Source organism: Carcharodon carcharias, chromosome 5, assembly GCF_017639515.1.
Source record: "Carcharodon carcharias isolate sCarCar2 chromosome 5, sCarCar2.pri, whole genome shotgun sequence".
NCBI lineage: Eukaryota > Metazoa > Chordata > Chondrichthyes > Lamniformes > Lamnidae > Carcharodon > Carcharodon carcharias.
This window is the reverse complement of record NC_054471.1, coordinates 162,882,409-162,904,661: the sequence shown is the minus strand read 5'-3', so window position 1 is coordinate 162,904,661 and position 22,253 is coordinate 162,882,409. Positions and strand designations below refer to the sequence as shown.

The 22,253-nt window shown below is 42.8% G+C and overlaps 1 protein-coding gene across 1 annotated transcript; it reads left to right on the top strand.

Moving 5' to 3' along the window:
* The first annotated feature begins 245 nt into the window (after positions 1 to 245).
* rbm34 (RNA binding motif protein 34) lies at positions 246 to 18,212 on the top strand. Its single transcript, XM_041188903.1, has 11 exons — positions 246 to 347; positions 1,059 to 1,221; positions 1,458 to 1,591; positions 7,764 to 7,986; positions 9,458 to 9,517; positions 13,300 to 13,343; positions 14,328 to 14,411; positions 15,936 to 15,999; positions 16,090 to 16,132; positions 16,495 to 16,613; positions 17,580 to 18,212. Exons 1-11 carry the CDS (start codon positions 322 to 324, stop codon positions 18,027 to 18,029), a joined length of 1,410 nt encoding a protein of 469 aa, XP_041044837.1. The 5' UTR covers positions 246 to 321; the 3' UTR covers positions 18,030 to 18,212.
* The last annotated feature ends 4,041 nt before the right edge of the window (positions 18,213 to 22,253 follow it).

Here is a 22,253-nt window from a genome sequence, read left to right as displayed (position 1 = left end):
TATTTGGAGCAATGGGGAGGGCCGCGCTGTCGGATGTGCAATCTTTTAGATTTTTAAACCGGAGTCCTTTGAGTCCTCTCTTTTGGGGGAGGGGGAAGGGGGCGGTTGGTCAATGATTCCACTAGCTCCGAGTGCTGACCGCTGCAACGTTTATCACGTCAACACTTTCTCTATTTAATCTGCACGCTGAGCCCGTCCTCCCAAACCATCCCCCCCCCCCCATCCACTTCCGGTCGGTCCGGAACCTACAGCCGGGTGACCGGGGGAAGGAACTGAGCAGCGCACTTCCGGTCCCGGAGCAGGCACCTGGAGTGTGAGGCAATGGCGGAGAGCGAGGGAAAAGCAAGGTGTGTGTGTATGTGAGAGTGAGAGAGAGAGAGAGGAGGGGAGAGGAGGGGAGGGGAGGGGAGAGGAGAGGAGGGGAGGGGGAGTGTTGGGGGAGTGAACATTATCCCGGGGTAGAAGGTAGGAGATACTCAGCAGTCAGTCTTTGCAGCACAGTAACAGACCATTCGGCCCTGCTTGTCCATGCTGGCTCCACACAAGCCGCCTTCTCCCCATCTGTATTTCTTCCTATTCCTCATGTACTTATCTAGCATTCCCTTAAATACCCCTTGTTCCACATTCAAGCTATTTTGCTATTCTTTATTCTCTGCTTCAACCTGTGCTGCTGCCGATTTTGTGGTTGCATCAAACCATGTGTTAAGAGTTAAAGGACAATTTAATCAAAGTGTTCAACATTTTGATAGAGCAACCGTTTCCCAATGACAGGAGGGGTTGGTAACCAGAGGACACATTTAAGATAATTGGCAGAGGAGATGAGAATTTCTTTATACAGCCTGCTGTGATCTGGAATACACTACCCGAAAGGATGGTGCAGGCAGATTCAATAGTAACTTTAAAAGAGAATTGGATTAATACTTGAAGAGGAAACAAAGCAGGGGAAAGGGACTAATTGTGAGTTGGTGCAGGTACAGTGGCTGAATGGTTGCTTTTATGATACTATTTAATTGTTTGAGTCAGTTTTATCTGATTTTTTTGCTCTCCCATTTCTGCAGTGATGGAATGAATGGAGAAACAGGGAGCTATGTATTGGGCCAGGTGGCCAACAGTCTGTTCCAAATGCAGGCAGAACAGTGCAAGTTAACTCCATTAGCAACTCTCTTCACCATCCCACCCTCTGCTACTCAGCCTATCTTCACTCCTGTTCCAGAGAACAAGGTAAGTTCCCAATCTCAGGAATATCAAAGGTTAAAATTTCACCCAGTTTAAAATGCACAGGTCCAAATAACTCACACCTTGAACTTCCATGCCAATTCTTTATTGTTTACTGGCCAGCACCTAGGTCAGCAATAAATGCATGTTCCTAGTGTATGGTATTTTCTGCTTTTACAACAATTCCATTGGACTTTTCAATAGTAACCTGTTAGGGTTGACTTGGGATTGTTACCCCTTAGGTCACCTGCAAGAAGAAGGAGCTTGTGGAAGACGAGTCTGATGTCACAAATAAGGCCAAGCAACAGAAGCTGGACAAAAGGAAGCCTGTCTGTGACAAACGGCTCACAGCAGCTGAAAGGAAACTAGCCCAACGGTGAGTGTTGCATGGTCGGGAGGAGGATTACTCAGTTCGGCTATTTTGTTTTACAAGCACAACAGCAACTTGTAATTTTTTTTAAGAATGCCTTTAATATAATAACACACCCTGTGGTATTTCATAGACATTCTAAAGCAAAGTTTGACAGCGGGTCAGGCAAGGAGACAAGCTGGGTTGAAAAGAGTCAGGTTTTAAAGAGCCTTAAAGGAGACGAGTGAGGTGAGGAGACTTAGGGAAAGAACTCCAGAGCTTCGGGCCTTAGCATCTGAAGGCATAGCCACCAGTCAGAGAAGTTAAAATTGGAGATGTGCAAGTGGTCAAAATTAGTGGAGCGTGGAGATCTCAGGGTTGTGGCGCTGGAGGAGATTACAGAGAAATGAGGAGTGAGATGATGGAGGAATTTGAAAACAAGGATGAGAATTTTAAAATTGAGGCATTTCTTAACTGGACCCAATGTAGGCGTATAAGTGCTGGGGAAATGGATGTGCAGGACTTGATGCATATAAGGACCTGGACAGCAGAGTTTTGGATGACAAGTTTACAGATGGTAGAATGTTAGAGGCCAGTTAGGAATGTATTGAGCAGTCAAGTTAAATGTAACAAAGGCGTGGATGAGCATTTCAGCAGCTGTTGAGCTGAGGCAGGGATATAGGCATTGTTACAAAGTTCGAAATAATGATGGCGCAGATACATGGTTGGAAGTTCATCTCTTAAGGACATAAAAGATAGGAGCAGGAGTTAACCATATGGCTCCTAGAGCCCACTCCACTATTCAATATGATCTTGGTTGATCCTTACCATCAGACTTTCCCATTCAGTCTCCATATCTCTTGATGATCATAGACCAAAAAGTCTATCGGTCTCAGCCTTGAATACACTCAACAACTGAATATTCAGAATCCTCTAAGTGAAGAATTTCTTCCCATAACGGTCTGAAATGGTCATCCTCTTATCCTGAGACTGTGGACTCTCCAACTGTCACCATCTACCCTGCCAAACCTGCTCAGAACCTTATATATCTTAATGAGATCACCTCTGATTCTTCTAAACCTTGTTAGTATAAACCTAGTGAGTATAAGCCTAATCCACTCAACCTCTCCTTTATAAGGCAATCTCTCTGATCCCTGGAATCTTCAATTTAATCTCTATTACATTGACTCTAAGACAAGTATATTCTTGAGCGTGGAGATTAAAACTGTACGTATTAGTCCCAGGTATTATCTCACCAAAGCCCTGTACAATTGCAACAATTCTTCCTTACTCTTCTGCTCCAACACATTTACAATAAAGACCAACATGCCATTTGTTCTGCAAATTGTTTGCTATACCTGCATGTTAACTTTGTATTTCATGTACAAGAGTTCCAAAATCCCTCTGAACACCATTTAAAAGTTTTTCACCACTTCAAAAGTATTGTTATTTCTATTCTTCCTACCAAAGTGAATGACTCCACATTATACGCCATCTGCCATCTTCTTACCCAATCACTTTATGGATCTTTATCCCTTTGCAGGGTTAAAAAAATTGTCTGGCCTGTTTTTTGGGTGTGGAGATTCATGATTCGTTTTTTCGTTGGAGGTGGGCAGTACGCAAACCATCTCGTTACCATGATTGTAGCTTGGGGCTGAGCAGGTTCCTTGCTCTACTGGCTGCCCCTGTGCTCAGCTGGGGACTGAGAGCATCTGGGTGCAGCCAGCCTACTTTTCTTAAAGGCAGTCTGTCCCTCTTAAAGGGAAGCTGTACTGAGTAATATTGTGGAATTTAAAACATGGAAAATGAAACACCAAAGCAGAAAGAAGGTTTTGGGCTGATGGATACAGCGCAGGAGGCTTTAGGTGGGCAAGAGGAGAGATGCCATCATTGCTTTGGGGGGCAATAGGCCCTCGAGGATCACGCTCAAGAGGGAGTGAAAGCAGGTGGTCAGGGAGGTGTTGCATGGTAGGGTGGAGGCATTTTATGGGTGTTCTAAAGCAAAGTTTGACACCAACTCACACAAGGAGACTTTAGGACAGATAATTACAAACTGAATTGAAGAGTCAGGGTTTAAAGAGCATCTTAAATGAGACGAGTGAGGTGGGGAGGCTTCAGGAGAGAGCTTCAGGCTTCAGCAGCTGAAGGTATGGCCACCAGTGGTAGAGAAATTAAAATTGGGTATGTGCAAGAGACCAGAATTCAAGGCATTAAGAGATCTCAAGAGGGTTTTGGAGCTGGAGGAGATAGGAGGTGTGAGACGATGGAGGAATTTGAAAACAAGAATGAGAATTTTAAAATTGAGGTATTTGTTAACTGGTGCCAGTGTAGGCCTGTGAGAGCTGGGGCGATGGGTGAGCTGGACCTGAAGACTTGGCAGCAGTGCTACAAGAAGTTTAATTGTCTCACACAGGTGGTTAATGTCTACAATTGTGCCTTTGCAGACTCTGTCTTCCTCTCAACTTACTTTCCCATCTAGCTTTATATTCTTAGCAAACTTGGATACATTGCACTCAGTCCCTTTGTCTGTCTCATTGATATAGATTATGAATAGCTGAGGCGTCACCCAACTAGTAATAACCTGCCAAGCTGAAAATAACCTGTTTATTTCTAAACTCTCTTTTCTGTCCTTTAACTGAACCTCAATCCGCGCTAATATTATTTCCCCAACTCCATGACCCCATTATCTGTGTATCAGCGACACACATGAGCGCAAGAAAAATTCCATCAGCAATGCCTCCTCCTCGTCCTTCGGATACATTAGAAGGATCGTCGACCCTCGTGTCTTTTGGTGAAGCCAGCTCCACAAGCATTCAGGCAAAAACTCCAGCAAAAATCAACTTTGATGGACTAAACACAGTGTCCGGATGGCCAAAACCCATCTCCCTTGCTGAGTCCTGTTTTCCCCAACTCTCAAATGGCCAATGTTCCTGGGGAGGACAAAGAAAACATTTCAAACACGCTCTGAAGCTCTCCTTGAAGTGCGGCAGCATTGACAATAATGACTGGGAGGAACTTGTTACCAGACAATCAAAATGGCGACAATTTGTCCATCAAGCTGGATTATGCTTTTGAGTAACCACGTCTTAATGATAAGGCAGAGAAGGAAAGTAAAGGAAGCAAATTCTGCACCCCGGATCCCAGTACCTCATGGGACATCCTGCCTCATGCCCAAAGATCTGCAGGTTGAGAATCAGCCTGTTCAGTCACACGAAGACCCATGGCAGAAACTCTCAACCCTGACTGGACATCATTCTCATTGAGAGACAGCCGACGGCGATGACAGGCTGCCTAAAACCTACTAAAATGGACAATCTGTACCTGCTTGCTGGTATTGCTCCATCTGCCATAAGGAGGGAAGTTACATCAAGAGTAGAACAGACAATGCAGACCAGTGACCCTTGTCATCCTCTTCCAGAAAGAGCCAGCAATGCAGAGGCTCAAGTGAGGGGCAGCATTTTGGACATTGTCCATCCCTAGACTGTAACCCCCACAGCTGCCACTTTGCAGATCAACACATCTATGGACAAAGGCACATGAGTTGCCTAATGATCCCTCACCAGGAGCCAGGGAAACGTGGCCTTCTAGCTGTGTCTCATTTGCCTCGGGACAGGTGTCAGCCTCTGCAAGTCCCTTATGCAGAAGTGAGGATAAAGCCAAACAAATTCTGTCGACTGGAGAGTTTTATCCCAAAACGATAAAACACAATGTCTTCTACGATCAGAACCATGAGGCTCTGAAGATTTTCAACTCTGAGCCAGAGCCTGCATGAAACAGTGGTGAGGGAAGGTGTCGCAACAGTAGTGCCCCTGTTGCCTCTTTGTAGATTTTAAAATCAAGACATTGCTTGACTGAGAGCCCCTGTAGGTCAGTGAGCCCAGAGATGATAGGTGAATGGGACTTGGTGCAAGTTAGGACACGGCAGCAGAGTTTTGGCTGACCTCAAGTTTACAGAGAGTAGAACGTGGAGACCAGCCAGGAGTGTGTTGGAATAGTCAAGTCTAGAGATAAGGAATGCATTAAATGAGGTTTTCAGCAGCAGATGAGCTGAGACGGGCAAAGTTGGGTGATATTATAGAGATGGAAGTAGGTGGTCTTAGTGCAACTATGTGGGCAGAAGCTCAGCTTGGGGTCAAATATGACACCAAGGTTACTGACAGACTGGTTTAGTCTCTTAACATTTGCCAGGGAGAGGAATGGAGTCAAGAACTGTGTTTGGACTGGGGACCAAAGACAATGGCTTCTGTCTTCCCAGTATTTAATTGGAGGAAGCTTCTGCTCATTTAGTGTTGGATAAGCAGTCTGATAATTTCGCATCAGTGGAGGAGTCCAGAGAGGCTATGGTGAGATAGACTGGGCATCATCAGGGTACATGTGGAAACTAACACTGTGCTTTCGGATGATGTCCAATGGGTGGCATGTAGATGAGAAATAAGGGGGAGCCAAGAATAGATCCTGCGGGACACCAGAGGTAATGGTGTGGGAGTAGAAGAGAAACCATTGCAAGTGATTCTCTGGCTACAATTTAGATAAGAATGGAACCACATGAAAGCAGTCCCACCCAGCTGTGTGATGGAGGAGAGGTGTTGAGAGAGGATTGTGTGGTCAACTGTGTCAAAGGCTGCAGATAGGTCAAGAAGGAGAAGAGGGAAAGTTTACCTTTGTCACAGTCACATAGGATGTCATTTGTGACTTGGGGGGTGGATGGTGGCGTAGTGGTAACATCACTGACTAGTAATCCAGAGGCTCAGGCTAATGACATGGGGTCAAATCCCAACTCGGCAGCTGGTGGAGTTTCAATTCAATTAATAAAATTTGGAATTGAAAGCTAGTCTTAGTAATGGTGACCATGACAACTATCATCAGTTGTCATAAAACCCCATTTGGTTCACTAGTGTCCTTTGGGGAAGGAAATCTGCCGCCCTTACCTAAGTCTGGCCTACATGTAGATCTAGAGTCACAGCTATGTGGTTGTTCTTAACTGCCGTCTGAAATGGCCTAGCCAGCCACTCAGTTCAAGGGCAATTAGGGATGGACAACAAATGCTGGCTTTGCCAGCGATGCCCACATCCCATCAAAGAATAAAAAGAAGGAGCCATTTCAATAGTGTGGCATGTCAGAATCCTGATTCAAGCGTGAAATTCTGGGACAGCTGGGCATGAATTAATAAGGCACCCTTGGAATACTGTATTATATGAAGGCTGGTCTCTGTATCATACAAAGGAAATCGAGACTCTGGAGAAAGTGCAAGAAAGATCCACCAGAGCTGAGAGGTTAATCTATCAGGGAAGACTTTGCCTAAAGAAGAGAATACTGAGGGGTAACCTGATAATGGTTGATAGGGTAGACATGGGGATGATATTTCCATTTTTTAGGTCTTACCAGAACTTGGGGCCATAAATATAAGGTAGTCATTACTAAGTGTAGTGCAATTGGGTTAAAGGATCCTCTATCCCGAAGAAGATGGAATCTAATGGGGCTATTCAAAATTAGGAAAGGGTAAATTGAGAGGCTAAGTTGCTTTCACCATTGGTGAATTTGCAACAAGGGAGGACACAGCAGCTGAACAGAGGGAAGCATTGGAATTAATGTTTTCATGCAGCAGACGTGGTGAGGTAGGGTTTATTAGACTAAGGAATGCTTTACCAGAAGGAACGATTGAGGGAAAAAGTGCACAATTGCATTCAAGAAAAATGAATAAATTTGTAAAGTAGAGTTAAGCAGGATTGGTAGAGAGGGCAGTGAAATGGGATAAGAGTACACTGCTCCAGTTGAAATGGTAGAACTGAGTATTGGGGCTGAATGGCCTCCTGTTCTTGTAATTATTAACCGTTTTTTCCCCTTTTAGTATAATTAGTTTGTTTAGCAACTGCACCGCTATGAGATGTTTCTGTTTTCACCCATTTTAAAATGTGTGTTTCTATTACATGCCTGCCAGACTGCACACAGGTGGAATGTTCAGGTGGAGTTTGGTTTGGGTCTCCCTCTAAAACAGTTGGGGAGCTGGGTGATGCATGGCTGAGTTGCTGGAGCTCCGCCACTGGCTGGAGGGCTAATTGCACATCTAAATTGTCAATCCAAAGAAAAGGAGCAGCGAAGGTAAATGAGAATGGTAGCAGGGAAGTGACTTATAGTTTTGTGGAAGGGGGTGTCGGGATTCTTGCCATGCTGAGCTGCCCTCTCACTGTGTCACTTGCAGGGAGGATGCCTTGAGAGCAGCAGATGATGAAGATGAAGCAAAACGACGCAGAAAACCTAAATGGAGCAAGAAGGCAGTGCAATTGCCAGTTGCTCCAGTGATGCCAAAAGGAAACACTATCGACCCTGACGTGATGAAAAGCACAGCCAACCCTGCACTGGAGAGAATAAAGAAAAAGAGAACCCTGTTTGTTGGCAACCTTCCATCAAAGTGGAGTAAGCAGGTGAGAGATGGCTGCTCTGCTGCCACCCCAGACATGAGGGTTTGTAGACATATGCAATGATTGGGAGGGCGAGTGGGTTGAAAGAACTGTGGGTCAATTTCTATATCCTTGGTCAGTTACACTTAAATAATGATACTGAGAGTACAACAACTTCTGTTTCTACAGCACCATTGATGTAGTAACACATGCAAATGTGCTTCACAGCAGCATCGCTGGACAAAATGAGTCACGTAACGATGTATTAGGACAGATGAACCAAAGCTTGGTCAAAGAAAGAAGTTTTAAAGAAACGTTTTTAACAAGGAGAGACAAACTTCGGGAGGGAATTCCAGAACTTGTGGCTTAGGCCACAATGTTGGAGCAAGAGAGTGGGGGTTGATAATACAGTCTAACATTTTGAGATAAAAACAGTGTGCTGGAAAAACTCAGCAGCTCTGGCATCACCTGTAGAGAGAAACTGATTTAACGTTTTGACTCCAATATGACTCTTCTGCAGAAATATTTGGCTCAACATTAACTGTTTCTCTCTCCACATATGATGTCACACCTGCTATTTCCAGCACTTTGTTTTTATTTCAGATTTCCAGCATCTGCAGTGTCTTGCTTTTATTTTAGAGCCAACAATTGGAGAGTTACTGGGCTTTTACAGGGAAGTTGGAGCATGTTTTCATTGTAAATGGCAGGAGAGCAGGCTTCCCTACTAACAGCAGCTGCAGGATTAAAGAGAGGCAGCAAACGAGATGTCTCTGACCTCACTCCCTCCCCTACCACAACCACAGAAACAAATGTTAAAGACCATATCAACCCATCTTCTGTTAACTGTTTCTTGCACTATGGAGCAATCAATGGTCCTTTATCTTCACCCATGCAAGTAACTTTCAGACAATATTTTGGTGTACCATATATATGAGTCATTTGATGTTGACGTGTGGTCCATGTTAAGGAGGAATCTGTGACTTTGAATCTCTGGTACCCAAAACTTTTCACCACTGCAGCTTTTCCTCACCTCATGTCTCAAGGCCTTTTATAGATTAATTCATAAAGATTGATTACTGTGGTTAAATAATAGCCTCATTCTCATTGTATCATGGTGTCCTGACCAATATTTATCCCTCCACCAACATCCCTGAAACAGATTATCTGCTCATTATCACATTGATTGCTGCACACAAATTGGTTGCATCATTTCGTACATTACAACAGTAATTATATTCCCCAAAAGTGCTTCATTGGGTGTAAAGAGCATTATGCAGCCATGAAAGGTGTTGTATAAAGCAAGTCCTTTCGAATAACAGGATGGCAGAAGGCTAAATGGATAGACATTAATCTTGTCCTGTCTCATTAATTTTGATGTTCCTAATTGTAATAATAACATGCAAAGCTGTATCTGTTCGGGAATGTTGCCCTCCTGCTCTTGAGTGTATCACTTGGCTAATATATAGTAATATATCATTTGTATCATTTTAAACAGATGATCACAGCGATGTTTAAAGAGTTTGGGCCTATTGAGTCTGTACGATTCCGTTCGGTGGTAAGGCAACAGTTTTTCATTTTTTGAGAAATAAGCTCCAATGATTGCTTAGAGAAATGAAGCTGGTTTCAGCTGTGTGAAGGTTTTGTCCTGGAGAGTGGGCTTTTCTTTGTTGCTTCCAGAAGACTGCAGTTTTGATGTTTGATATTTCTCTGTGCTTCAGCTGCCCAACTGGCGAGATGCTCCCAGTCCAGAGTCTCGCTCAACAGAAACCAGACCTGATCTGTGGATGTCTGATTTCCCGGCCAGTGAAACCTGTCTTTTTGCCTGACTTTGGATGCTTCCAAAATTAGTGAATTTGGAAGGACTACTAAACTGAAAAAAAATAGAAAAATTGCTCTAATTTTAAGGTTATGCCTCCTTGTTCTGGACACCCCCACCAAAGGAATTAGTTTCTCTCTATCTACCATATTAGAACATTTTAATATTTTTAAAACGCCTAACAAATCTCTCTGATCTTCGCTGCCATTCAAAGCAATGGCTGATCTTCTGCCTCAGCTCCATTTTCCTGCCCCTTTCCCATATCCTTTGATTCGCTAAGAAATCAAGAATCTACTATCTCAGACTTAAATGTACCCACTGATAAGAGCATCCCCAACCCTTCGGAGAAGAGAATTCCAATGGCACAGCACCCTCGGAATGAAGAAATTTTTCCTCATCTTAATCTGCCATGATCAGCCCCTTATCCTGAGACTGTGCCCTCTTGTTCTGGATTCTCCAGCCAGGGGAAATGACCTCAGTGTCTACCCTGTCAAGCCCTTTCAGAATCTCGAATGTTTCAATGAGAACACCTCTCATTCTTCTAATTCCAGAGAATATAGACCCAATTTACTCAGTCTCTCACCATAAGACTACCCCCTCATCCCAGGAATCAATCTTCCCTCTACTGCCTCCAAGGGTAATATATCCTTGCTTAAATATGGATACCAAAACTAATACACTACTCCAGGTGTGCTCTCACTATAAAGCACTATACAATTTTAGCAAGACTTCCTAATTCTTGTGCTCTAATTCCCTTGCAGTAATGGCTAAAATGCCATTTGTTTTCCTAATTTCATGCTGTACCTGCATGCTCTTTTTTTTATGTGAGTACACTCAAGTCTCTCTGAACATCAACATTTAGAACTTTACACCTTTTTAAAAAAAAATTCTGCTTTTCTATTACTGACAAAGTAAATAATCTCAATTCCCCACATTATACTCCATCTCCCACCTCGTTGCACACTCTCATAACTTGTCTATATTGCTTTGTGTTCTTGCAGCTTATCTTCCCACTTAGCTTTGTATTGTCAGTAAATTTGGATACATAACTCTTGGTGTAAGTCATTAATAAAGACTGTTGATAGCTAAGGCCCAGCACTGATTCTTGGGGCACTCTAGTTACGGTCTGCCAGTTTGAAAATACCCCCTTTATCCCTATTTTCTGCTTCCTGGCCATTAACCAATCCTGATATATCACCCCCAAATCTATGCGCCCTTGTGTATTAACTTTTTGTTGTGTGGCACCTTATCGAATGCTTTTTGGAAATCCAGGTTATAGAATGGTTACAACACAGATGGAGGCCATTTAGCCCATAGTGTCTGTATTGGCTCTCTGCAAGAGCAACTCAGCTAGTCCCATACTCCTAGCCTTTCCCCATAGTCCTAAAAACCTTTTCAAATAATTATCCCATTCGCTTTTGAAAGCCACATTTGAATCTTCCTCCACTACATTTTCAGGCAGTGCATACCAGATCCTAACTACTTGCTGTGTGAAAATGTTTTCCTCATGTCACAGTTGGTTCTGTCAATCGCCTTTGGTTGTCCTCTGGTTCTCGAACCTTGCACCAATGGGAATAGTTTCTCCCTATCTAATCTGCCTAGACTTCTCATGTTTTGAAGACCTTTATCAAATCTCCTCGCCAATGAGAACAGTACCAGCTCCTCCGATCTGTCACATAACTGAAGTTCCTCATCCTTGGAACCATTCTCATGTATCTTTTCTGCACCCTTTCCAATGCCTTCACATCCTTCCTCAAGTGTGGTGCCCAAAATTGGATGCACTGCTCCTTGTCTACACTACCAGTTACATCAATCAGTTTGTCAGAGATGATTTCTCTTTTGTAAAATCCTGTTGACTTTGACTGATAAGGGAATACAAGACAAAAACAGAATTACCTGGAAAAACTCAGCAGGTCTGGCAGCATCGGCGGAGAAGAAAAGAGTTGACGTTTCGAGTCCTCATGACCCTTCGACAGAACTTGAGTTCGAGTCCAGGAAAGAGCTGAAATATAAGCTGGTTTAAGGTGTGTGTGTGGGGGGCGGAGAGATAGAGAGACAGAGAGGTGGAGGGGGTTGGTGTGGTTGTAGCGACAAACAAGCAGTGATAGAAGCAGATCATCAAAAGATGTCAACAACAATAGTACAATAGAACACATAGGTGTTAAAGTTAAAGTTGGTGATATTATCTAAACGAATGTGCTAATTAAGAATGGATGGTAGGGCACTCAAGGTATAGCTCTAGTGGGTTTTTTTTTAAATTTTATATAATGGAAATAGGTGGGAAAAGGAAAATCTTTATAATTTATTGGGAAAAAAAAAAGAAGGGGGAAACAGAAAGGGGGTGGGGATGGGGGAGGGGACTCACGACCTAAAGTTGTTGAATTCAATATTCAGTCCGGAAGGCTGTAAAGTCCCTAGTCGGAAGATGAGGTGTTGTTCCTCCAGTTTGCGTTGGGCTTCACTGGAACAATGCAGCAAGCCAAGGACAGACATGTGGACAAGAGAGCAGGGTGGAGTGTTAAAATGGCAAGCGACAGGGAGGTTTGGGTCATTCTTGCGGACAGACCGCAGGTGTTCTGCAAAGCGGTCGCCCAGTTTACGTTTGGTCTCTCCAATGTAGAGGAGACCACATTGGGAGCAACGAATGCAGTAGACTAAGTTGGGGGAAATGCAAGTGAAATGCTGCTTCACTTGAAAGGAGTGTTTGGGTCCTTGGACGGTGAGGAGAGAGGAAGTGAAGGGGCAGGTGTTGCATCTTTTGCGTGGGCAAGGGGTTGTGCCATAGGAGGGGGTTGAGGAGTAGGGGGTGATGGAGGAGTGGACCAGGGTGTCCCGGAGGGTCGAAGGGTCATGAGGACTCGAAACGTCAACTCTTTTCTTCTCCGCCGATGCTGCCAGACCTGCTGAGTTTTTCCAGGTAATTCTGTTTTTGTAAGGGAATACAAGTCTAATCCATGTGGCCTGTTGGAATAATTTAACCCTTTTAGCCCCAGTATCATTCTGGTGAATCTGCTGTGCCTGGAAACGCCAGTATTCCAAAGGCTTTGTATAACTGAAGCTTAGTTGCCCCCGGTCTGTAATCCAGCCCCCATAAGGTCATCAGCACTGGGGACAGGCAGCTATCTGGTGGGATATAACTGAAGCTCAGGATTAAGATAGCTGGGACATAAATCGGTGGCTGTGGAGTGGGTTGACACTCGTCCAGTCCTCGCTCACTCACTCCAATTTACAGTCATCCCTCCGCATCCCAGTAATGTAAATGCACCTTTATTATATGGAAGAATGGGGAGGGAGGTGTATAAATAGCACACCTGAGACCAAGTGACTAGAAGTCTATGGACTAGCTACACTGCAGCTCGAAGGCAGGTTTACCCTGAGGCAGGAGGATGAGCTATGGTGAAAATAGGGCTGTGTTGCACTGCTCACCTCTTCATTTTGAAACCTTGTTTTTTTGCCCTCCTGCATGTATGAGAAAGTGAGATGATTAATCTGATTATATTTCTCTTGTCCCTCAACTAAAGGCACGTGCGGAGCCCAACATCTCCAGGAGATTAGCCACAATCCGGTAAGTCACTGCTTGTTCGCCAGGGAGTTTACCTGCTGACTGCCCTCCATGTAACATAGACATAAGCCTTGCAATATTGGGGTGTTTAACAACACTATTTCCTCACTCTCTTCTGTCCTTTCACAAAACACATTTATATGCTGTGGTGTAATTAGACAGCACTTAGCCATTTCATCATTACACCCAGACGGATAGCAGTGTTTTCAAGCATGGAGCCAACACTGATAATTCTGTTTCTGCCCTCGGGCTGAGCTTCAGACATGTGTACATACACAAGCATTTGCACATGCATGCACACAACACACGGGCAAACAAATGTAGATCCATGACGGCAAGCACATGTATATAGTTTACAGCAGAAGTCAGTATATAGGAGCTGAACCCCTGGTTGGTTTCCCCTTCCCCTCTCTCCAAAGACAGTAAGTCATGTGGAAGATTGTTACTCTGCACAGGCCAGGGATTGAACCTGTGACCTCATCTCTCTATACAATCCACTGGCATTATGTTGCTGCCCTTATACACCAAGCTTGAGAAAGGACTGCCAAGACCTTGTTAGAAATTCTCTTCCTGTAGTAGATCCCTTGGTTTGTGTTTTTACTTTTGATAGGGGTTAGAAGAGGTAGGGTTGGAGGAGGCTTGTGCGGAGCATAAACACTGGCACGGGGTAGTTAAACTGAATGGCCTGCCTCTGGGCTGTTAATTCTTTATAAATCCATTAATCTTCAATTAACTGCAAATAACTCTGCCCTCCAGTGGTCTCCCTGGGTATGTGCTGTGAAAACGTTTGCTGTATTTTTGCTGCAGTTTGGAATTAACTTTGATACAGAACATAGCCCTTATGTCTGCATGTTTCTATGCTTGGTTTATTTTTAAATGCTCCCTTCATCTTTTTCCAGCTCGCCGGTTTGAAAGTATAAACGGACAACAAATTTCTCACTGATATGATTTCTCTCTGACCCCACTCTTTCCCATTGCTGACTTCAGGAGGAAGATTCATCCCAAGAGAAACAATTTGAATGCCTACGTCGTATTTGAGCAGGTTAATGATGCGGTTAGAGCCTTGACGAGGTATGAGATCGGACTCCAGCATTCATTGCTCTTGTCTCAGTGACTTCTGACTTTATGAATGATAAGACCATAAGACATAGGAGCAGAAATTAGGCCATTCGGTCCATCAAGTCTGTTCCGCCATTCAATCACGGCTGATAAGTTTCTCAACCCCATTCTCCCGCCTTCTCCCTGTAACCTTTGATCCCCTTACCAATCAAGAACCTATCTATCTCGGTCTTAAATACACTCAATGATCTGGCCTCCGCAGCCTTCTGTGGCAATGAATTCCATAGATTCACCACTCTCTGGCTAAAGAAGTTTCTCCTCATCTCTGTTCTAAAAGGTCTTCCCTTTACTCTGAGGCTATGCCCTCGGGTCCTAGTCTCTCCTACTAATGGAAACAACTTCCCCAATGTCCACTCTATCCAGGCCTTTCAGTAATCTGTAAGTTTCAATCAGATCCCCTCTCATCCTTCTAAACTCCATCGAGTATAGACCCAAAGTCCTCAAACGTTCCTCATATGTTAAGCCTTTCATTCCTGGGATCGTTCTCCTGAACCTCCTCTGGACCTTCTCTGGGGCCAGCACATCCTTCCTGAGATACGGTGCCCAAAATTGCTCACAATATTCTAAATATGGTCTGACCAGAGCCCTGTAAAGCCTCAGCAGCTCATCCCTGCTTTTATATTCTAGTCCTCTCGAAATAAATGCCAACATTGCATTTGCTTTCCTAACTACCGACTCAACCTGCAAGTTAACCTTATGAGAATCCTGGAGTAGGACTCCAAAGTCCCTTTGCACTCCAGATTTCTGAATTCTCTCCCCATTTAGAAAATAGTCTATGCCTCTATTATTCCTACCAAAGTGCATGACCTCACACTTCCCCATGTTATATTCCATCTGCCCATTCTCCTAACCTGTCCAAATCCTTCTGCAGCCTCCCCGCCTCCTCAATACTACCTGTCCCTCCACCTACCTTTGTATCATCTGCAAACTTAGCCACGATGCCCTTAGTTCCTTCATCTAGATCATTAATGTATAAAGTGAAAAGTTGTGGTCCCAACACTGACCCCTGTGGAACTCCACTAGTCACCGGCCGCCATCCTGAGAAGGACCCCATTATCCCCACTCTCTGTCTCCTGCCAGACAGCCAATGAAGAGCGTGTGTCTTAGATTAAATCACTTGCACAACCCAGTTAAATGTTACGCATCCCTACACCGTGCAGAACCTCGCATAGCGGTCAAAAGTGCAGCTGCTGTGCAGAATGCGAATATATTTGGAGGGCAGCCTCACATTATAGCACCATTGTAAATTGAGTTTTACTGTACAGCAGGGGTATTCCTTTATAACCAGTACTCAATGTTTTAGTTTAGTTTTAACGAGTACTCTGTTTATTAGTTTAGACGTAACTAGCACGGTGTATTTATTGGTTTACGTGCAGTCAGTTTTCTGTGTTTAATAGTTTATTTTTAATGATCGTCTGTGCCTTTCCAAATATTTTTTTACTTTCAAAGACTAAATAAATTCTGTTCTTTTTGAAGGAATGGATGTGAAATACAAAGTGGCTTTCATATCCGGGTGGACCTAGCCAGCAGGTCAAACTTTGTGAGTTATGAATCAAAGTTTTATAGTGGGTTGATTTACACTTTACTGGCTAAGATTAGAGCAAGGCATTTTTATTTTTATATTTTGCAGCATGACCAACGAAAATCCATCTTTTTGGGCAACTTGTCATACGGTAAGATGAATCTTTCTGTAACTGGTGATGTGCTTTGTCAGTTATTCAGTCTCATTCTCCACTGTTATCTTGAGCTTTCAAACTGCACAGTTCCTTTGAAGAAATGATTTATCATTTGTGCAGACCAAACTTGCTTTTAAACTTGTATCCTCTTTTTGAGATGTGCTGTGGTTGTGAAAGGCACTATAGAAATGCAAGATTTTCTTTCATTAAATTTAAAGTATTAGGGACATCAGCTTGGGGAAACTGCAGCATTTCAAACCCTCCCCCAACCTGCTCAATCTATTTCAAGAGCTCTTCTCACAGGACTTCTGTGATTGCTTCAGCGGCCCATTTACTCAGTTTGCTCTTTTTGAGTATAGAGATTGGAGAGGACGAAGTACGAGATCATTTTTCCGAATGTGGTGAAATCGAGTCGGTGCGGATTGTGAGAGACCGGGTATCAGGAATGGGGAAAGGCTTTGGATATGTCCTCTTTCAGGTGAGGTGATACATCCAGCCAAACTGAGACTTGGAAACCTACTGCATCATAGTTAAAGGTTTAGAATCATAATTTTGCCACAAAAAGGCCATTCAAAGCTCATTGCTCTGATGCTAGCTCATGAAAGAACTGTTCACTTTGTTGTATTTTCCAGCTCATTCCCCCTACTCTTTTTTGTTTCCTTTTCCCGCTGCACTTAAACAATGCCATGGAATCTTTTACCTTGACCTGAGCAGCTGGACAGGATGTGACACGTTATCAGTTTAACTCTATTTGGTGGCGTAAAATGGGAGCAACTTGATTAGTCATTTATTGAGCAACTCCCTGGTTCTGGTTTCCATGGTGCTGCTATAGATCATGGATTTGCAATGCCTCGATTTCAAAATTCTTGTCTTTTTTTTTCCCTCAATGACCTCAACCTCCCTCTCCAACCTTCTCCAGCCCTACAACCCACCCTTCCTCTTTAACCTCTTCCAGCCCCTACAACCCTCTGAGATTTGTGCGCTTCTCTAATTCTGGCGCTTTTCAAATTCCTCAATTCCTTTCCGCCTCCTTTGCTGACCGTGCCTTGAAGTGCCGAGGCCCTAAGCTTTGGAATTCCCTCCCTAAACACTGTCTCTTTATCTCACTTTCCTCCTTTTAACATGCTGCTTAAGAGCCTGACTCTTTAACCAAGCTTTCAGTCACCTGTCTTAATATTTCCTTAAGGGCTGTTTTGTTTGATGATGTTTCTATGAGGCACCCATGGCTCTCTTGCCGCTTTGAAGGTGTTATATAAATAAAAATTGTTATCTTTCCTCACTGGCCATGTTAGTCGACCTCACTTGTACAAGCAGAGGGAAACGTAGAGTGAATCCACCCATGAACTGGGATGGTGGAAGGCACAGAAAGACTCATAGAAAAGTGAGGGAGGTGCAAGAGGCACGGTTTAGAGAATAATATCAATGGTATTATTTTCGGTTGCAGAGCATGGATGCTGTAACCCTGGCCCTGCAGCTTAATAACTCTGAGCTAAAGGGACGCAAGGTGAGAGTCAGCCGCTCGGTGGAGAAGGACACAGCCAACAAGGCCCGAATGAGGAGTCCCTCGGACACAGTCGCCAAGGCCCAACCAGGGAAGAAACCACCGCAAGCCAAGGACTTTGCTGGGGTCATGGCAAAGCCAGCGGAGAAGAAGAAAACCAAGAAAAAGAAAGGACAGAAGAGTAAACAGAACCGTGGAAAAGCCAGCAAGCCTTCAAGCAAGCCGGGAAATACCACATTCTCTCCGATCTCCACCAAAAGCCCTCATTCTCTCTCTGGAGGTACTGGCTCACCAGTAACGCAGACTGGAGATTTCAAACTGAAGCTGGAGTTAATTGAAAACCCAAGACCTGGCAGACAGCCTTTCCCTGAGACTGATCCCCTCCCCAACTGACCTACAGGTCCTCCTTCCTCTTTATCTAATGGTTTGGAGAGAGCTATGGCTGTTTAAAGTTTATTGCGTGTGAAGTGTTCTCTGAAGTGGACCAGCACCCATCTGTTTTCAGAGGCAGACCTGTTTGGTTCCGTTGGATGGTGCAGCTCGGCTCAACTTAAACAATTAAAACAATTTTACAGAGTTTGTGTTCACTCGCTGTCTCCCAACCTTCACCACACCGCATCCCACCCCACTCCAAATCAGATCAGGCAGATTTGTTAGTACAGGGGGAAATGAATACTGCTTTGACCAATTATTTCTATTCAGATACAGTTGTCAAAACAGATAAAAGAATAGGTATCAAGTTTTGCAAGTAGGTAACATCAAAATGTAAACATAGGAGTAGGAGTAAACCATAGGTCCCTCGAGCTTGCTCCACCATTCAACAGGGTCATGGCTAATCTTCTACCCGATCCCCATATTCCTTTATTCTTTTAGGGCTCAAAAACCTATTGATCTCTGTTTTAATACACTCAACTCCGTATCCAGAGCTCTCTGGGTTAGAGAATTCCAAAAATTCACAACCCTTTGAGTGAAGAAATTTCTCCTCATTTCAGTCCCAAATGGCCAACCCTTATCCTAAGATTATGACCTTAGGTCTAGACTCACCAGCCTGTTGAGCCCTTGAAGAATTTTATATGTTTCAATGAGATCACCTCTTGTTCTCCTAAACTGTAGGGAATATTGGCCAATTCCCTAACAATAGATTACAAATTTGATTGTGATTACTCCTGTTTTTAAAAAATGCAGTTTGGATAACTGAAGGTGTATTTATTAATTTGCTTCATTACAGTCTACACTTTGCAGTGCAGCACAAAGCTTCATGGGGGGGAAATCCTGCTGATACATCAAACAAGTGATTTCACTTGAAGCCTGGAAAATGTTAGGCCCAGTGAGCATCAGAATTATATTCACTTCATCAAGATACAAAACCAAAAAGAAAATACAGTGGATGCTGAAAATTGGAAATAAAAACCAGAAAATGCTGGGTATACTCAGTAGGTCTGGCAGCATCTGTAGAGAGAGAAACAGAGTTGACATTTCAGGTCTGAAGAAGAGTCATTTGGACTCTTAAACGTTAACTCTGTTTCTTTCCACAGATGCTGCTGAGTTTTTCCAGCTTTTTCTGTTTTTATTTCAGATTTCCAGCATCTGCAGTTTTTTGCTTTATTATGACACTTCAGGCTTATGACCTTTGATCAGAACAGGGAAGATGCTGAAAGATAGTGACTTTTAGCAATGGAGGTCAACAGGGTATTAGAGAGAACCTCATTCTTTGGAGGTGGTATTTCCATCATTCAGAGACAGAGTCTCTGCCACATTTTGTTGCCAATAGGTTTTTGTGCCAGTAAAACCCTGTAAGTTATATGCACCACAAAATTTCAACATTAGCACCTGATGAAGTGTTTTTTGTGTTTTTTTTTTGCAACTAAATAAAGTTCTTGTCCTAAAACAGAAACTGCTGGAAATACTCAGGTTAGGCGGCACCTTTAGAAAGCAAAACTGAGTTAACCTCAACTAAAACACTTTGAAAACGTTTTTAACGCCTGGGGTTTAGAGATAGACAGTGCAACACTTCAATAAATAAATCAGACTTGTATTTAAACATTTTGTTCATTTATCAAGGACAGCGATCAGTGGTAAATATAAATAAGATTGTGGAGCTTTTATTCTCAAATGAATAACTGATAAAATGTTTAAGTGGGATTGAATAAGTCATCAACTGTCGCTAAGGTGGTACTCGCACTAGAATGTCGTGAATTCAAGCCACACTTTAGAAACTTGAGCATAATTTAGGGTTATGCAGCCAGTGCAGTATTGTGCTGTCAGAGGTGCCGTTTTGTCAACAAGACATTAAACCAAAGCCCCTTCTACCTGTCAACTAGATATAAAAGATCCTGTGGCACTATTGGAAGAAGAACTGGATGACTTGGCCAATATTTTTCTCTCAATCAACATTGCTAACAAGATATTATCTAGTCATTACCACATTGCTATTTATGGAAGTTTCCTGTGCACAAATATGCTGCTGAGTTTCCTCCATTATAACACTGATTAGGCTGAGAAAAAAAGCCTTATTAGCTGTAAAGCGCTTTGGGGGCAGGTCATAAAGGGTCCGATACATAAATTGTACAGCTAAGAATCAAGTCATTTTGCCTAACTGTTCCATACCCGTGTTTGTTTCACACACAATCCTCCTCCCACTCCTCTCCATTTAACCTTATCAGCATAACTATTTCTTTTCTCCCTCGTGTTTATCAGTTCCAAGTTCTAATCATTCTCTGGGTAGAGATTTCTTCTGAATTCCTGTTGGATTTATTAGTGACAATCTTATATTTATGCCCAAAGTCTTGATCTCCCTCACAAGTGGAAACATCTCTTTGTCCACTCAATCAAACCTCTGTATAATTTTACAGATGATTTTGTCCCTCAACCTTCTCCTTTTATAAAGAAAAGAGCTCCAGTTTATTCAATCTTTCCTGATGGGAATTATCTCTTAGTTCTGATATCTTTGTAAATTTTTTTTTTTGCACCTTCTCCAGTGCTACTGTATCCTTTTATAACACAGAGACCAGAGCTGTACTGTAATCCAGAAGTGTGGTATATCCATGCTTCTCTACAAATTTAACTTAATTTCCCTGTTTTTCAACTCTATTCCTCTATAAATGAACCCCAGCGTTTTGTTTGGTTTTTCGTTCGCTGGACATATTCTATCTACCTTTTTAAATATAGGAATCACATTAGCTGCCCACAATTCCTCTGACACACTTCGATTTTTCTACTGAATTTTCGTATCTCTGTAATAGTGCCTCTGCTATCTCTTCCCTAACTTTTAATGTACGTTGGTTGCAATCCATCCAGATCAGAGGTTTTATCTTAAGTTTGATTAGTTTATTTATCAATTCTCTATAGCCTTCTAAAATGCCTTTATATATTTTTGATCTCATCTTTTAAAATCATGCCCAACTTGTTTTTTATATTAAACACCATCAAAGTAACTGCAATATTTCTGCCATTTTGCTGTCATTACATGTTCTGTTAACTTAGTGGCCCTGTTTTTTCCTGATTCTTTCTTTCTTTTGGTAATTGTATTTATAAAATACTTGCAGAATATTTATTTTTATATTTCTTTAAAATGTAATTTTATTCTGCTTTGCTTTTGTAAATTTTTTGATTTCTTTCCTAACCACTTTGTATTGGCATTTGTCAGCCCCTCCTTTGTTGTCTGTGCTTGCTGTATATTTTTTTTTAGTTTCAATTTGACCCTTACCTTTTTATTCAACTGTGGTGTTTCATTATTGGCTGGTTCTTGCTTTTAAGTGGAATGTATTTCTCATTGACCACTGCCCTAAATATATATGCAAGCCTATTTTTCCTGCCTGCATTCTGTCCCACTGAGTCTCGCTCTGTCATCAACCCTATCTTCTTGGCACCACCTTGAGACCCTTCCTGATTTATCATATATGAAATATGAGGAAGATATATATCTTGTTTCTCCTGATTGTAAATCTCAGAGACTGCTTCCTGCAGATAAGTACTGTATCACTGCAGCTTCTTGTCATTTCCTTCTTTCACCTCTTACTTATCTTTTTTGTTAGCAAGGTATGTATGTATTAGGCTCTGGCTAGCATTTATGTCCACCCAGTCAAGCTAAAGACCTCTTTCCATTGTCTCCTCTCTACTGTTTAAAAATTCCCCTCCTTTATATCCCTGCCTCATTAGTCATACGACCCAACGGTCCCAATTATTATTTTTCATATATAGAGTCTTATACTGAGGGTGACCAGATTTTCAAAAGTGAAAACCACAACTCCCTCACACAGATTTCCCTTTGTAGCTCCTCAGATGCAGCAACTTCTCCATTTTTATCATTGTACTACCAAAATCAAGAAGTGGCTAGGGTTGCCAATTGTGATTAAATGGATTCCTGAAGATTTCATCATTTGACTTGCCCCAAGCTCCAGCCATTAGTCAGCCAACACACCCATCTGTGTGACACATACACTGCCTTCTTATGCCAATTTGGAAAGCAAAAAGACTCATAACCCAATTGGATGATGCTCGACTGTCAGCCAACCAGTCTTTTTTCCCATTTAATCTGGTAAAGAGAAATATTCAAAGAGGATTGAAAAAAAGCATTTTTTAATGCCCCTGTGATATCGCCCCAGAGTTGCACATGGC